We start from the raw sequence: 17,657 nt of genomic DNA on the forward strand, positions 1-17,657 counted from the left end.
ATATTCAGCTTTTCAGTTTGTGCTGTTCAAACATTCCTAACAGATGGGGACTATTTTCTAAGCCTGGAAGCCAGCGTCCATTCTGTACATTCTAATACTGCACGAATTCCTAACTACAAACGTGTGGCAAGGCTAACTCCTAACTTGCTGATATCTCTTTTCCTCCCTGCAGATGCTGAGACCGTCCTGAAGATGAAGCATCTGGTGGAGTCGTGGCTGCTTGAGAAATCGGGGGTGGAGATCACGTTCTGCGCTGAGCGAGCGTTTCGGAATCTGCAGAATCTGTCTAGTGGCCGATAAGAGAACTACCAAAGATCGCAGAAACGCACAGCTGAGGAACCTCACCTCTAGTGACTGACCTGTGTCTCCATAATGCCAAATTGCACTGCAGAGATCTTAGCGTGAGTGGCCTCTGTGCCAATCGTGCTCAGATAACGGTTTGCTGTGAGCTTAGAAGCATTGATTTTATGCTGCTCAGGTTTGTAGACGTGATCAGAGGCTGCATTTGTTGTGTATTTATTAAGGGACAGAGATTACATTACAGGTATATTATGCTTTACTCCATCCTGTGGCTTTTTAGGGAAACCACTGAGGTCTTAAAGGAAACTTTAAGTGAACATAAATGTGTCCAGTTACTTACCAGGGGTTTCCTCCAGCCCCCTGAAGTCCTCCTGATTCCTTGCAGTCATTCCACACCACTCCGTTCCTCTGCTGCCCCCTCAGAACGCTGCATGTGCAGCCCGTACCTCGCCCCTCCCCCATCCTGCTCCCCTCCCCCCTCAGAACGCTGCATGTGCAGCCCGTACCTCGCCACTCCCCCATCCCGCTCCCGTCTCTGCACATTAAGTAAACATTTCTACTGCGCCTGCACAGAATGCTCCCAGCTACCGGAGTGTGATCGAGGGGGCGTGCCCACAGCGTCGCACATGTGCTGAATCGTGCAGCTTACGGAGGGGGACACCAGGGAACAGAGCATCAAGGAATGACAGCAAGGGACCAGCAGGACTTTAGGGGCTGGAGGAATCCCCAGCTGGGTAACTGGACACTTTACTGTTCACTTCAGACTCCCTTTAAGAATGTCAGGAACAAGAACTGCCTCCGCTGCTCCAGATTCACACCTGCTCTGTCCATATCAGGGCAGCTATAATGAACCTCTATATATAGCTCATTTCTGCATGAAAAACGCAGTCACTCCAAAATCACAAACTCCAAAAATCCCTCCAACAGAAACCTCCACATCCCCCTCCTCGGCAGAGGACACTAAGGGACTGCAGGATCAACCAGGTGCAATACTCCTGAATGTAGAATTATTCTTTATTAGGGGAAGGGGGGGGGGGGTTATATAAATGTTTTTATCAATGAGGAATTGATAATTTTATGATCTGAAACTCATTGTTTATTGTCGCTTTAAGGAGGAATCCTCGTCAGAATTTCCACCTACCACAATAAGTTTGCCACACTTACTGAAATACTTGTTAGAAAAAAAAAACCTGGAATGGTTCTAACTCTTAAAATGGCCCTTTAGTAAGAGAGACTTTGGCCTTTATTCTATTCACTTTTCCTCCTGAGTTTTCTCCAAGAGATATTCTTTCATCTTCTGTTAACTTTTCAGCTCTCTGCAAATGTCAGAGTACCAAAAAGTAGGTGAAAAATACTCTCCAAATCCTTCTGAGCGTTTCTCGCTGGCTGGTGGCTGGAAGGGCATTTTATTGCCAAGGTGTAATAATATCACTTAGGAGAAAAATGAATTGCATCTGTGCCATTGATCCTTCCATATGTATTGCCTTTGTGTCTGGCTGTCCTGATGGTGGCTTCAGTAGGTGTTATTATCTCACCTGACCTGACACACCACTGTGCTCTGATTGTATGCTTGTTCCGGGGCACTGAAGTCTCAGCAGGACTGCCAGGCAATCTGCATTGTTTAAAAGGAAGTAAATATGTCAGCCTCCATATCCCTTTTGCTACCGGGTTGTTTTAAGCTAGCCATATCCAGTAGATGAAAACTAAAGAAAAAACCTTGCACATAATAAGATTGTGTGACTATTGGCATGTGTGTTCTACCTGACGATGTCCTGCATGTAGCTCTACCCATCGTTGGTGGTTGGTCAGAGATCTGACGCATGCATGAAGAGTTTTGTCTTTTGTAGTTTTTATTGTGTCATCTTCTGTTTTGTGTGACAGCATTGTCAGACATCAGTGTTCACATACACACTGGTGGACTAGTGAGGATGGATATATATTACTTGTTGCACGATTTTGCATTGGTTGTTTGTGGTGTGTCATTAGATGTCGGACGATTGGCTCGCACAATGCTGTCTTCATGGCTGGTGGTACAACTGAGCTTCTGAACAATGTTATGTGTGGCCAGCTTTACTTTCACTGTCCCCTGGAGCCTTATCACATGTGTGATGGCAAGAAGCTGTGCCCAATCCTCTTTCTCTGCTCTGCAAGAGATTCTTCTTTGATCTACTGACAGCAGCAGATAAGACTGTTTATACAAATCAATTACAGTGCGGGGCATTTCTGGATGACTGACGACAGCAGCACTGATTCGGAGCAGCAGACTGCTGTTTTTCTCACTACGCAACTCTCTGGATGACTCATATGACAGCGGAACTCTCTGACTGATCAGGAGGTGAACTAAGGATGCTGCGACTGTTGTCTGTCTGCACTAGCTTACCTCACCCATGTCTCACCTGTGTCGCCACCTCCTGCCGTTGCGCTGCATGCTGCTCTTCATCTTTCCAACACTTCTGCCTTCACAACCAGAAGTTCTGCTGTGAAGACGGAAGTGTCAGGAAGATGGAGAGCAGCATGCAGCACATCAGCGAGAGGAGATGACGTAGGTCAGTTAACGCTCTCTGCTGTGGCCACCAACACAATCCTGAATTTCATACTCGCCGGCTCTTCAGGACTGATGACCGAGCAGGGAACATGCGTCATCAGAGTGGCGAGGCCATCGGTGTGCACAGTCAGTAAGCTGGTGGCTACTTGAAGGCTGAGAGGACTGTTCAATACACATCTGATGTGCTTACGGTGGTAATCTTCCCTTCTCCTCTCAATGTCCTGCTATACAGGGGATGAAGCCGGTATAAATATGTATTCTCCCTGAACTGAAGCTGATCTGTAAAGGGAAGCCCAGGCAGCACACGGTCAGTTGAGAAGGGACAGTTAATGAGATGCTAATTATTCTGAGTTGATGCAAATGTATGCAGTTTGAAAATGGACCAACCAAATGCAGCAATCTGTTGGCTGAGGTGCTTCAGCTTCCAGTCTCATATCTTTATGTTTGTAATGAGGTGTGGTCTTGGGCGGCGGCATGTCACATCGCATAGTGATTGGCCACATGTTTAGGGCACGCCTCCCGTTTGCCAGTTTCCTGTGCACTTTATGAAATGCTGAGATATTGCCTCTAATGGGCAATGTCTGTCCTGTTTGTAAAATTTTACAGAACAGAATCAGGTTGGGGGTTATCTGTGGGCATTTCATGGGTTTTATCTGAACAGGAAACAGGTGGAGCGCTTCCAAATAACGTCCTCCATTTTAATTACAAAACATTGTGAAATTGAAGCGCTGGAATAAAGATTGAGGCCTTTGACTGGAAGTATTTCCACTGCTTGTTCTATACAAGTTACTGCAACTGGCTCATTACTCTCTACAGAGACTTCTGACTGGATTTGCTGAATTTCTTGTTGATGTCTTTTTTTGTGGTTTTGGCAGATCCCTCCTGATTGGCTGCTGTAGATATGAGGCTATGCATGTCGGCTGCTGTGTGGGACTGTCTGCCTGCTATAATGACATAGTCCGCTCTAGTGTTGTAATAAGAGAAGCTTTATTAACCCTTGGACTATCCTCTTGCTCGTGCAATTTACAGTTGTGCCCAACCAAAGATAATCTTTATGTTATGATGCATGCTGGCCTGGAACTTCATCTCTAGCTTGGAGCAGTGTCAGCCAATCACGGGATCAGAATTCTGGGAAACCCCATCTACAGAGCGAAGCTGCTATAGGTTATTGTTATTATGGGTTATTGTTATTATGGGTTATTGTTATTATGGGTTATTGTTATTATGGGTTATTGTTGTTATGGGTTATTGACAGCTTTAGAATCTTCACATCTGGCCACACATTTACATGAAAAATTAATTTTGATAAAATTAAAATAGAGAATGTCTTGTGTCGCAGAGATGTATTCTGATATCTCATGTACGGTTTCCAGGAATGTTTCATTGTCCGCTCCATTAGAATGCTCACACTGTTTTGGTAAAGAGAACCTGAGATGTCACAAAGTTTTAAACAAGCAAATACTTACCTAAGTAGACGGAAGTCTCTGGATCACCAGGTGTTCCCACACCATCCCACAATCCCCCACCACTTGCCCGGGCCCTCCTTACAATCGGCTGTGCTCGTGTCTGAAGAGGAGAGCAGCAGCGCTATGATCACTGATAAGCCCGTGTCAGTAATCTTCAGGGGGTCTGTGCTTGGTGCCGGGGGGGCCGGAGACCTCCCTTGTCTAACTGTGTGACGCCTCAGGTTCACCTTCATGTACAATACCTCTATTTTTTCCTGCAGGACTTTAACATTATTTACTGTAAATGTGTAATTGTGATGGTAACTTGTGCCTTGTACGTTGCCCTGTACACCGAGTATAGAATATAAGGTATAATTATATTTTAGTATTTATGGCTCTGAATGTGGTGTATGTCCCTTAAAGCAAAAGTGGGGAAAAAAAGTTATCAGTTTAACTGACCGGAGGCATCTGCCAGCCCCCTGCCTATCCCTAACCATAGCCCTCCCCCGCCGCAGAATCCACCGATATCTGCGCTACTTGTGCCACTATCACCCCCCCCCCCCCCCCGTGTCCAATTCCAAATGACAGTACCCGTAATTTAGTGCCCTTTGCCACCCGTAAGCCGACAATAGCGGCAATGTTTCCCTATCCGGCACCCAAATTTCCTGGTGGTGCTGGCATAGCTCAATTAGCATTGGTCTATGTGGTGCCGATTTTACCAGGCAGCTGCTGGCGTTACCCGCTTCACGTCAGGAGCTTGTCGCAAGTTTCCGGCATCAACTTTTCATAATACTTTGTTGTATAGTAAATACACAAGGAAAACACTCCACTGAACAGATTGCACAAGAACCCTGCATCCTGCATACTGCATGCTGGTGACCTAGGTGTGGGAAAACGGTGCCTGCCTCTATCCTCTCTGCCTCCTTCAGTGCTTTGTACTCCGCCCACAGTATAAGGTACTCCGCCCACCCAGCCTATCTCAAGAACCCGGCACGGGAGTACTATGGAGTAGTTTTGGAAGATTGTACATCATTATGCTCCTCCTGGAGGCTGGATCTGTGGACATTCATCCAAAATATAATGATGCCACACTGTACTTCCTGTAGGGACTATGCTTCTAATAGAAACAGGAAGTAAAGTGTGCACAGACTGGGGAGGGGGAATAGATCCAGCACGTGGAGGCGTGGCATAACTAGGCCACACTGTACTTCCTGTAGGGACTATGCTTCTAATAGAAATAGGAAGTGAGGTATGCACAGACTGGGGAGGGGGAATAGATCCAGCACATGGAGGCGTGGCATAACTAGGCCACACTGTACTTCCTGCAGGGACTATGCTTCTAATAGAAATAGGAAGTGAGGTATGCACAGACTGGGGAGGGGGAATAGATCCAGCACGTGGAGGCGTGGCATAACTAGGCCACACTGTACTATGCCACACTGTACTTCCTGTAGGGACTATGCTGCTAATAGAAACAGGAAGTGAGATATGCACAGACTGGGGAGGGGGAATAGATCCAGCACGTGGAGGCGTGGCATAACTAGGCCACACTGTACTTCCTGTAGAGACTATGCTTCTAATAGAAATAGGAAGTGAGGTATGCACAGACTGGGGAGGGGGAATAGATCCAGCACATGGAGGCGTGGCATAACTAGGCCACACTGTACTTCCTGCAGGGACTATGCTGCTAATAGAAACAGGAAGTGAGGTATGCACAGACTGGGGAGGGGGAATAGATCCAGCACGTGGAGGCGTGGCATAACTAGGCCACACTGTACTTCCTGTAGAGACTATGCTTCTAATAGAAATAGGAAGTGAGGTATGCACAGACTGAGGAGGGGGAATAGATCCAGCACATGGAGGCGTGGCATAACTAGGCCACACTGTACTATGCCACACTGTACTTCCTGTAGAGACTATGCTGCTAATACAAACAGGAAGTGAGGTGTGCATAGATGGGGAGGGGAGGTTGGTTGGGGGAGCCTCTGAGGAGGGTGCACAGTCATGTTTCCATGGTAACAGTAGTCACCTGGCTGTCTCTCACTTATCATAAACGATCATGTTGGGTGGCAGGAATGTAGATGGCTGTACGCAGGTTAATTCTGCTGCCAAGACTGACAAGCATGCTTTGCAAGGTGGCAATTTTTATTTGTAAAACATATTTATGTAAATATTATATTCTATTATAAATAAATATATAGCAGAATTCAATACACTGAAATGCAGTGTTGCATAACTGAGCATTTTGTATTTTCTGTATAATTATCTGCTTTTCTGCCTCATCCATTGTAATGTAAGCTAAAACTTTCTTACAGAGACGTCTATCTGAGGCAAATCAAAAAACAATCACAAATATGACTCCAGTTAAGAATATGCTGCAACGCACAATGGGGGGCGATGTCCCCCCAACATACAAGGGTTGTCCTGGAAGTACTTCACTTCATCAAATAAGGAAACATTTTTAAAGAAAAGATTAAAAATTATCTCCTAGGAGAAATCGGGAGAAAAAATGAATTGCATATTAACTCTATCTCCTAAGTTTTCCCAGAGGAGACATTTCCCACCTTGTTAATAAAATACCTTTTAAATCACCAGCAAGCCGGGAAATATTCAGAATAATTTTGAATATTTTTTCACTTTTTGGTACTTTTTCAATTACAAATTCCCGCAGTTATTTTAGAGGTGAAAAATTCTCTTCTAGGAGAGAGAACGCACCCCACCGCACAGTAATGAAAAATCAATGGGCTGTTCACGGTGCCCACGTTGCGTTACAGTGTAACGCTGCACGTCAGTTGAATGTGCCGCATGCTGTGCGTTCTAGCGGCTAAGCCGCGTTAGACTGTGCGCACATGCTCAGTAATGTTGGGGAGGAGGTTTAGCGCGGCTCAATGTAAGGTCCAGCTACAACCCCACTATGCTTTGCGTTAGGTGCGCGTTATGCGACCTTAACGTAGCACGTCTTAGTGGGAAAGTAGCCTAAAGGACACCCAAGGCAAAAATAAAGTAATGAAATAAACAATTGTATCTATCTTCCTTCTCCTAAAAATGACTTTTTAAGATATTCCACAGTTTCATTTTATGTTTAAATCTACTTTTTAAGTTTTAACTGTTTTATTGTTTTTGCTCAATGACACATTCATTGAAGTATGCCAGACCTAAAATCTATGACCTAATGACCCTTTTTATCTCTTTCCTACTCTCAGAAGCTGGGAAAGTGTTTTATAGTTGGAATATCTTATCTGTGAAGGTCACACTGTAGTCACTTCCTGTCTGAGTCAGGACTGAGTCAGTCACTTACATACCTGATATTTAACTCTTTCAGGCACAGAAAGAAAAAAAAGGAACACAGCCTAGTTATTTGTGTGCTCTGTACATACACATGTCTATGACATCATGTCACATGTTACATGTCACTTCGGGTATCCTTTAAATCACTTTTCAGCACTCTGTAGTTGCAAAAGTACCAAAAAGTAGGTGAAAAATTACTGTCAAAAAAGGAGGAATCGTCATAAAAATGTTCACCTACTACAATAAATTTGCCACACTTACTTACATACTTGTTAGAAAAAAACCCTGCAATGGTTATAAATGTTAAAATGACCCTTTAGTAAGAGACTTTGGCCCTTATTCCAATCACTTTTTCAGCTGAGTTTCCCCTTAGGGCCCGTTCACACTACACGCGTTTCCAGCCGCGTTTTGGAAACGCGTGCAGGTGGCCAAAACGCACGACATCAGACATTGCATAGAGTGCAATGTCTGATGTTCACACAGCATGCGTTCCGGACCTGTGCGGTCCGGGAACGCATGCTGCACGCAGATTTTACAAAAACGCGCGGCTGTCCCATTCACTTTTCAGTGATGGGATCAGCCACGCAACGCATACGAACGCGGACATGCGTGCGTTCGTACGCGTTGCGGTCCGCATGCGTTGCGGTCCGCATTTTGTAGTCTGAACGGGCCCTGGGAGATAGTTTTTCATCTTCTGTTTAAAATCACTTTTCAGCTCTCTGCAAATGACGGAGTACCAAAAAGTAGATGAAAAATACTCTCCGAATCATTCTGAGTGTTTCTTGCTGGCTGGTGGCTTAAAAGGCGTTTTATCGATAAGGTGTGAAAAAATATCACCTAGGAGAAAGAGTAAATGGCAGCCACTGTACCTTGTAAATATTTCTGCACACGATCGCCTTCTTTATATTTATCAGTACTTTTTACAATGGCCTCAATCCCTCTGTAGGATCACACTCCTCACCTTGGGATTGGAGGAATTAATGGGGGGAGGGGCTCATGTTAATGCTGCTGCACAAACAGTTGCCGGCGTTCTGCAGTCATGTGACAAGCGGTACAAGGAGAGGAGAGCACATGAAAGCAAACGTCTGGTACTTTCTGGACAACCCTTGTCATTTTTATACAGGCTGCTTATGTTGTGTGATGTCTGGTTTGGTACAATGAAATACTTTGTGAGCATGTGTGCAGTGATTGTGATTTAATAAAAATTCTTCTAATATGCTATAACTATGTACATTGTGTGAAAAGACGTGTAAAGTGATGCTTGCTGTTCAATAAAGCCTAAACATCTGAGATATTTTTGAAACATTTATTAAATTGGATTTTCCATTTTAAAACATGTTTAATGTGGTTGTTTGTCAATAACAATGATCAGTTGCGTATCGATGGAGCTGTGGGCCCTGAAACCTGCCAATGGCAACTACAGTGTCAGAGGTGCAAGAAGGGGATGGGGAGCAGCTTGTTACTGATTACCCCCAAGCACTCTATACATAGCAATCCCTGCCAATGGCAACTACAGTGTCAGAGGTGCAAGAAGGGGGGGGGAGCAGCTTGTTACTGATTACCCCCAAGCACTCTATACATAGCAATCCCTGCCAATGGCAACTACAGTGTCAGAGGAGCAAGAAGGGGATGGGAACAGCTTGTTACTGATTACCCCCAAGCACTCTATACATAGCAATCCCTGCCAATGGCAACTACAGTGTCAGAGGTGCAAGAGGGGGATGGGGAACAGCTTGTTACTGATTACCCCCAAGCACTCTATACATAGCAATCCCTGCCAATGGCAACTACAGTGTCAGAGGAGCAAGAAGGGGATGGGGAACAGCTTGTTACTGATTACCCCCAAGCACTCTATACATAGCAATCCCTGCCAATGGTAACTACAGTGTCAGAGGTGCAAGAAGGGGATGGGGAGCAGCTTGTTACCAATTACCCCCAAGCACTCTATACATAGCAATCCCTGCCAATGGCCACTACAGTGTCAGAGGTACAAGGAGGGGATGGGAAACAGCTTGTTACTGATTACCCCCAAGCACTCTATACATAGCAATCCCTGCCAATGGCAACTACAGTGTCAGAGGAGCAAGAAGGGGATGGGGAGCAGCTTGTTACTGATTACCCCCCAAGCACTCTATACATAGCAATCCCTGCCAATGGCAACTACAGTGTCAGAGGAGCAAGAAGGGGATGGGGAGCAGCTTGTTACTGATTACCCCCAAGCACTCTATACATAGCAATCCCTGCCAATGGCAACTACAGTGTCAGAGGTGCAAGAGGGGGATGGGGAGCAGCTTGTTACTGATTACCCCCAAGCACTCTATACATAGCAATCCCTGCCAATGGTAACTACAGTGTCAGAGGTGCAAGAAGGGGATGGGGAACAGCTTGTTACTGATTACCCCCAAGCACTCTATACATAGCAATCCCTGCCAATGGCAACTACAGTGTCAGAGGTACAAGAAGGGGATGGGGAACAGCTTGTTACTGATTACCCCCAAGCACTCTATACATAGCAATCCCTGCCAATGGCAACTACAATGTCAGAGGTGTAAGAAGGGGATGGGGAGCAGCTTGTTACTGATTACCCCCAAGCACTCTATACATAGCAATCCCTGCCAATGGCAACTACAGTGTCAGAGGTGCAAGAAGGGGATGGGGAGCAGCTTGTTACTGATTACCCCCAAGCACTCTATACATAGCAATCCCTGCCAATGGCAACTACAGTGTCAGAGGTGCAAGAAGGGGAGGGGAGCAGCTTGTTACTGATTACCCCCAAGCACTCTATACATAGCAATCCCTGCCAATGGCAACTACAGTGTCAGAGGTGCAAGAGGGGGATGGGGAGCAGCTTGTTACTGATTACCCCCAAGCACTCTATACATAGCAATCCCTGCCAATGGCAACTACAGTGTCAGAGGTGCAAGAAGGGGATGGGGAACAGCTTGTTAATGATTACTGAGTGGCAGGGAAGGCAGACAAAAAGGGAAAACCGGCACTGCTAAAATGCTGTATTTATTATCTTCAGGCATAAAAAGCATAAGCGTACATGCAATAACAAGGCAAACTTGCACAGTGGATATTGTAGATCAAAGTGGGGTACCTGGTGGTGCGGTGGGTGCGGGTTATAAGGAAGAGTTGATTCAAGAAGCGTTTAGGAGAGCTAATTCTCAAAACAGACAGACCCTTCTCCAAAGAAAGAGAACCAGGAGTGTCAGGAACCGGCCCGCGGCACGCCTGCGTATACGGTTCCCGACTGCGGGTTTGACCAGATTAAGCGAGGAACAGCCTTATTTAAGCTACAAACCAGGCTGGAACCCCTCAAACACTTCCCACTGCCACCACTAGCGGTTGCTAGACACGTCCCCTCAGCTGTCAAGGGCTCAACGCGCAATCTGCATTTTCGTATTCGGGTCAGCTTTGCGCTTAGGCCGAATACAAGAACGCCACGCACCCACACACACAGTACAGTTGTACAGTAACACAGCACAATCAGGCACTGATTTGTAATGCAAGTTACACTGTCGTGCAGCAAAACCACTAACAGTCGTTCCGAACGATACTGTTAGACTTCCCACTCGGCTGTCGAGCGCAGAAGTGCCCCATACACACAATGCAATTACAATCTCATACGGTAGTGTTGCTCAAGCGTACAATTAGGCATGAAACTTATACACGGTTACACTTCAGTCTCTTCTAGGCTATGAGTGTTAGTTTAGTACAGCAGAAGTCAGGCTTATTAAATAATAATTTAATATTACAGGGAAAAAAGTGGAACAATGCAGAACAGAATACCGTATTTTTCGGACCATAAGACGCTCCGGACCATAAGACGCACCTAGGTTTAGAGGGCAAAAATCAGGAAAAAAATATACATACTTATCCTGGTGCGTCCATGGCACAGGGGCGTCTTATGAACCTGTTCCTCCAATTCCCCCAAATTTGTATGTCTCCCTTGTACCTTCTGGGTACCCCTTTTACCTTTTGTGTCCCTCTGTGTCCTCCTCAGTGCTTTCTGTGTCCACCTATGTCCATTCTATGTCCCCCATGTCCTTCCTTTGTTAGTCCTGTGTCCCCTCTCTCTGTCCAGGTCGCTGTCCAGCGCATCACCTACTGTTCTTCAATATGTACCTTTCAGATGCCTGCCGGCCAATCACATGATGGCGCTGTCAATCATGGCCGTTGCAGCAGCCAGACACGCTAACTCCTGCCGTCCACCGCATCAGTTTTCTGCCTGGCCTCTGCCTCTATATGTTTTAATCAGATGCCCGCTGGTCAATAACCTGGGATGCTGTCAATCAGGGACGCTGCAGTGGCCAGACACGCTAACTTCCGACATCCACCACTTCCGACATCCACCGCATCACTTTACGCATCTGCTTCGTCTCTTATCTTCATATGTTAGTATCAGTTGCCCGGCCCGCCGTCTAATTACATGGGGACGCAGTCAATCATAGCCGCTGCACTGGCCAAACACGCTGACCCCACGCCGTCCATTACACCATCACTCGCTGTTCCTACTGTGTAATCTATTCAAACTACCGCTGGCCAATCAGGCGGGGGCCGATGGTCTTGAGGGCGGGACAAGGCTCTGCCATACTAGCCAATCACTGCACTCGCTCTGATCAGAACGAGTGCTGTGATTGGCTAGTATGGCAGAGCCTTGTCCCGCCCTCAAGACCATCGGCCCCCGCCTGATTGGCCAGCGGTAGTTTGAATAGATTACACAGTAGGAACAGCGAGTGATGGTGTAATGGACGGCGTGGGGTCAGCGTGTTTGGCCAGTGCAGCGGCTATGATTGACTGCGTCCCCATGTAATTAGACGGCGGGCCGGGCAACTGATACTAACATATGAAGATAAGAGACGAAGCAGATGCGTAAAGTGATGCGGTGGATGTCGGAAGTGGTGGATGTCGGAAGTTAGCGTGTCTGGCCACTGCAGCGTCCCTGATTGACAGCATCCCAGGTTATTGACCAGCTAGTGCGGTGGATGCAGGGGGTCAGCTGCTGTGTATGTGTGGGCGCCTGGGGGTGGTCTCAATTGTTACATTCGGACCATAAGACGCAGGTACTTTTCCCCCCAACTTTTGGGGAAGAAAAAGTGCGTCTTATGGTCCGAAAAATACGGTATATACATAAGATTACAAAAAAAAAACAAAATAAAAAGTTACAAAAGTAAAAGTTACAAAAATACACACCAAGCAATTTGCTTACCAAAATACAGGAATCCAGATAGAAGAACCTTGGACTTTTGTGGACGGACACAATTCTGGTTAGACCAGGAGTCCACTAGCTTGGGCCAGGAGACCAGCTGCCGCTACCGTCAGGAGGGGACTGATTTGAGGTAGCTGTCCCCTGGTTTTTATAATGAAATATTCGCCTCGAGGCTGTAAGCCTGTGTGGACGGCGTTGGGGACTAGATTTGATTACATCCACAGTCATAATTGGATTTCCAGAGATCTAACATCCATATGGGAAAAATGTACTATAGCCCACATACATGAAAAGATTTCCCTAGTCCAAGTTACAGGTGACAACCCCATTGTTGACAGTATTTCCTAGCTGATCAAAGATAAGGATATAGTTTGCACCTCCACCAATAATTTCCTCACAACGAAATAGTGTTTAACACACAGGAGGCTCTTCCTGGCTTGAGTTCTTGACAATGCTTTAGCAGCCTTCCTCAACAGGAGTGTAAACGTTTCAAGTGTCAATGACTTCAACACTTCACTTCTGCCATTGTCTGATTACCCAAGCTCTATTCACTGAAGTCCTCTTTAGATGCAAATGTAGTACAGCCAGATGACCATCGCTTCAAAGCAGAATACACATGTGAGATATAGCAGACAGAAAAATGACAGAGATATGTTCCTATATTCCCTAATATCATCAGCACCTTAATATATCACCACAAGGAGGACTGGGGATAGAAGAACCCCCTTTTCTTTTGAGTTCAGTGTGATGTCAGATGTCATAAAAGAGTCAGTAACTAACCACTGGGACATTCTAGTGAGGGATGCGAGTCTGAAGCCCTTGGTGGAGGAGGGGCCTTTGTTTTCATTTAAAAGATCTCCAACTATCGGATCCCTCATTAGTAGGAGCGAATTTAACTCCCCTGATGGAAGTGATTGGTTACGCAGGGGTCAACCACAGGGCAACCATCGATGTGGTCATTGCAAGTCGTGTAAGCAAATGGTCACAGGCATGAGCATGCAAATTGGGCCCGTTCGACGGAGCGTTCGTGCGTTTATCACCTGCAGGACCAAGTTTGTGGTTTATGCCCTGTGGTGCTCGTCCGGAAGGTTCTACATTGGGGAGACCACCAGAACTTTGGGAGAAAGGTTCCGAGAACACTACAACTCCATAGGTTCTGGGAGAGGCTCACCCAGAGTGGTGGAGCATATGAGAAGCAACCATAGAGGAGACCCTAATAAACGTACCTTTGCTGGCATACTTCAGGTCCCACCCCTCACTAGAGGAGGAGACCGTGAAAAGAAATTAAATTGCAAGGAACTCCTGTTGATCTTAAAGGGAAGGTTCAGGGAGGGTGGCTAAAAAATAAATAAATTTCCACTTACCTGGGGCTTCCTCCAGCCCGTGGCAGGCAGGAGGTGCCCTCGCCGCCGCTCCGCAGGCTCCCGTGGTCTCCGGTAGCCGACCCGACCTTGCCAGGCCGGCTGCCAGGTCGGGCTCTTCTGCGTCCCACGCCGGCGCGCTGACGTCATCGGACGTCCGCCGGGCTGTACTGCGCAGGGCGCAGAACTACTGCGCCTGCGCAGTACAGCCCGGAGGACGTCCGATGACGTCAGCGCGCCGGCGTGGGACGCAGAAGTGCCGGGCCTTGGAGCGCAGAAGAGCCCGACCTGGCAGCCGGCCTGGCCAGGTCGGGTCGGCCACCGGAGCCTGTGGAGCGGCGGCGAGGGCACCTCCTGCCTGCCACGGGCTGGAGGAAGCCCCAGGTAAGTGGAAATTGATTTTTATTTTTTAGCCACCCTCCCTGAACCTTCCCTTTAAGGACCAATGCAATGGGCCCTTTGGGCCTTAATGATTATACTGATCTTTCTTGTTTTCTGGATCCATAATCTGATTGTCCTTTTTCCACTGTATTACTATGTTCTCTGTTTTCTATCTCCTGCTGATAAGATAGGCGTTCTAAAAAATTCTTATAATGCGTAGTATCTGTCAGTATAACTAGTCCCTCATCCCTTTCCCTCGGCCTACCCAAGTGGATTGATCGATCTGCGTTTTAACCTCATGATAGAATTGTTCCTTATGGGAGTGGATTTACAGGTCGACCAATCTATTGATTATAATTACGTTTTTACTTCTCCCCACATTGAATATACTTGTGTCGTGCTTCACTCATTTCAATGGATATGTCACAGTACACTTTTTGCTGCTGAGACAGCATCTTATAATGTTGCATTATGGGCACTTTTTCTTGTAGCTGTCACTTTATGATTCGTCGTCACCCTCCTGTCCCTGTGTCATCCTCCTCCTGTCCCTGCGTCATCCTCCTCCTGTCCCTGCGTCATCCTCCTCCTGTCCCTGCGTCATCCTCCTCCTGTCCCTGCGTCATCCTCCTCCTGTCCCTGCGTCATCCTCCTCCTGTCCCTGCGTCATCCTCCTCCTGTCCCTGTGTCATCCTCCTCCTGTCCCTGCTTCACCCTCCTGTCCATGCGTCATCCTCCTGTCCCTGTGTCCGTGGGTTTTGACTGCTGCGCATGTGCAGCTGTTGGGACAGGAGGAGGATGGGGACAGGGAGGGGGGGCGGCCGTTGGTGCACGTGGCGGGGAGAGCAGCAAGGCGCGGGGTCGCGTCACAGCCCTATTGCCCGTTATGCAACGGGTGGGCTAAATAGCTAGTTACAGTAATAATTACATCACATTAGGCATACCTCCCAACATTTTGAGATGAGAAAGAGGGACACTTAAGCCACGCCCCTGTCACACCCCTAGTCACGCATACCATAAAGATTTCATAAGAAAAATATGTTCCTCTGGTCCTCTCTATCCTTGTTCATTTTCCTTCATATTAACATTTTACAACTAGTAATATATCAATTTAAAGAATGAGAATAAAGTTTAACGTCAAATCAAACATTTTTTTTAGTAGAGAAATATATATATTTACATAGAAAGAGGGAAAAATGAGGAGGAAAAAGGGACTGTACCCTCCAAAAGAGGGACAGTTGGGAGCTATGCATTATGAATGCAAATATAATGCCTGATGCAAGGCACCTGTGTGAGCTCCCCCTTCTTTCACCCCTCGCCTTCTCTCCCATCCGCTCTGAGCCTCCGCTCTCTCTCCCCTTCGCTCTCTCTCCCATCCGCTCTGAGCTTCCACTCTCTCTCTCCCCTTCCGCTCTGAGCCTCCGCTCTCTCTCCATCGCTCTGAGCCTCCGCGCGCTCTCTCCCATCCACTCTGAGCCTCCGCGCTCTCTCTCCCATCCGCTCTGAGCCTCCGCTCTCTCTCCCATCCGCTCTGAGCCTCCGCTCTCTTTCCCATCCGCTCTGAGCCTCCGCGCTCTCTCTCTCCCATCCGCTCTCTCTCCCATCCGCTCTGAGCCTCCGCGCTCTCTCTCCCATTCACTCTGAGCCTCCGCGCTCTCTCTCCCATCCGCTCTGAGCCTCCGCTCTCTCTCCGATCCGCTCTGAGCCTCCGCTCTCTTTCCCTTCCGCTCTGAGCCTCCGCTCTCTCTCCCATCCGTTCTGAGCCTCTGCTCTCTCTCCCATCCGCTCTGAGCCTCCGCTCTCGCTCCCCATCCGCTCTGAGCCTCCGCTCTCTCTCCCACCCGCTCTAAGCCTCCGCTCTCTCTCCCATCCGCTCTGAGCCTCCGCTCTCTCACTCCCTCTCCGCTCTCTCTCTCTCTCTCTCTCTCTCTCTCTCTCTCTCTCTCTCTCTCTCTCTCTCTCTCTCTCTCTCTCTCTCTCTCTCTCTCTCTCCATCATCTAAGCCTCCGCTCTCTCTCCCAATCCGCTGAGCCTCCGCTCTCTCTCCCATCCGCTCTGAGCCTCCGCTCTCTCTCCCATCCGCTCTGAGCCTCCGCTCTCTCTCCCATCCGCTCTGAGCCTCGCTCTCTCTCCCATCCGCTCTGAGCTTCTGCTCTCTCTCTCCCATCCGCTTTGAGTCTCCGCTCTCTATCCCATCCGCTCTGAGCATCCGCTCTGAGCCTCCGCTCTCTCTCCCATCCGCTCTGAGCCTCCGCTCTCTCTCCCATCCGCTCTGAGCCTCCGCTCTCTCTCCCATCCGCTCTGAGCCTCCGCTCTCTCTCCCATCCGCTCTGAGCCTCCGCTCTCTCTCCCATCTGCTCTGAGCCTCCGCTCTCTCCCATCCCCTCTGAGCCTCTGCTCTCTCTCCCATCCACTCTGACCCTCCTCTCTCTCTCTCTCTCTCTCCCATCATCTGAGCCTCCTCTCTCTCCCATCCGCTCTGAGCCTCCGCTCTCTCTCCCATCGCTCTGAGCCTCAGCTCTCTCTCCCATCCGCTCTGAGCCTCAGCTCTCTCTCCCATCCGCTCTGAGCCTCCCGCTCTCTCTCCCATCCGCTCTGAGCCTCCGCTCTCTCTCCCATCCGCTCTGAGCCTCCGCTCTCTCTCCCATCCGCTCTGAGCCTCCGCTCTCTCTCCCATCTGCTCTGAGCCTCTGCTCTCTCTCTCCCATCCGCTCTGAGCCTCCGCTCTCTCTCCCCATCCGCTCTGAGCCTCCGCTCTCTCTCCCATCCGCTCTGAGCCTCCGCTCTCTCTCTCCCATCCGCTCTGAGCCTCCGCTCTCTCTCCCATCCGCTCTGAGCCTCCGCTCTGAGCCTCCGCTCTCTCTCTCTCCCATCCCTCTGAGCCTCTGCTCTCTCTCCCATCCACTCTGAGCCTCCTCTCTCTCTCTCCCATCATCTGAGCCTCCACTCTCTCTCCCATCCGCTCTGAGCCTCCACTCTCTCTCCCATCCGCTCTGAGCCTCCACTTTCTCTCCCATCCGCTATGAGCCTCCGCTCTCTCTCTCCCATCCGTTCTGAGCCTCCGCTCTCTCTCCCATCCGTTCTGAGCCTCCGCTCTCTCTCCCATCCGTTCTGAGCCTCCGCTCTCT

General features: G+C 48.3%; 3 protein-coding genes across 4 annotated transcripts in view; 1 reads left to right on the forward strand and 2 right to left on the reverse strand.

Moving 5' to 3' along the window:
• TMEM143 (transmembrane protein 143) overlaps positions 1-8,874 on the forward strand; it is a 39,934-nt gene extending 31,060 nt beyond the window's left edge. For both annotated transcript variants that reach the window (XM_068242011.1, XM_068242010.1), the window contains exon 8: positions 173-8,874. In XM_068242011.1, coding sequence (XP_068098112.1) covers positions 173-300 — 128 coding nt within the window. In that variant the 3' untranslated portion in view covers positions 301-8,874. The remainder of the gene's footprint in view (positions 1-172) is intronic.
• Positions 8,875-15,781: 6,907 nt separating this feature from the next.
• LOC137522312 (octapeptide-repeat protein T2-like) lies at positions 15,782-16,282 on the reverse strand. The gene has a single exon (XM_068242344.1). The coding sequence runs from the start codon at positions 16,280-16,282 to the stop codon at positions 15,782-15,784; it is 501 nt and encodes a 166-aa protein (XP_068098445.1).
• Positions 16,283-16,523: 241 nt separating this feature from the next.
• Positions 16,524-17,060, reverse strand: LOC137522313 (octapeptide-repeat protein T2-like). Its single transcript, XM_068242345.1, has one exon. It carries the CDS (start codon positions 17,058-17,060, stop codon positions 16,524-16,526), a length of 537 nt encoding a protein of 178 aa, XP_068098446.1.
• Between the last annotated feature and the right edge of the window lie 597 nt (positions 17,061-17,657).

This window comes from Hyperolius riggenbachi, chromosome 6 (genome assembly GCF_040937935.1).
Source record: "Hyperolius riggenbachi isolate aHypRig1 chromosome 6, aHypRig1.pri, whole genome shotgun sequence".
In the NCBI taxonomy this organism is placed as follows: domain Eukaryota; kingdom Metazoa; phylum Chordata; class Amphibia; order Anura; family Hyperoliidae; genus Hyperolius; species Hyperolius riggenbachi.

What these genes read in the sequence shown, in the direction of transcription:
- LOC137522312 (XM_068242344.1), bottom strand. Translation starts at nt 16,282, where the DNA reads ATGGGAGAGAGAGCGGAGGCTCAGAGCGGAAGGGAAAGAGAGCGGAGG.
- LOC137522313 (XM_068242345.1), bottom strand. Translation starts at nt 17,060, where the DNA reads ATGGGAGAGAGAGCTGAGGCTCAGAGCGATGGGAGAGAGAGCGGAGGC.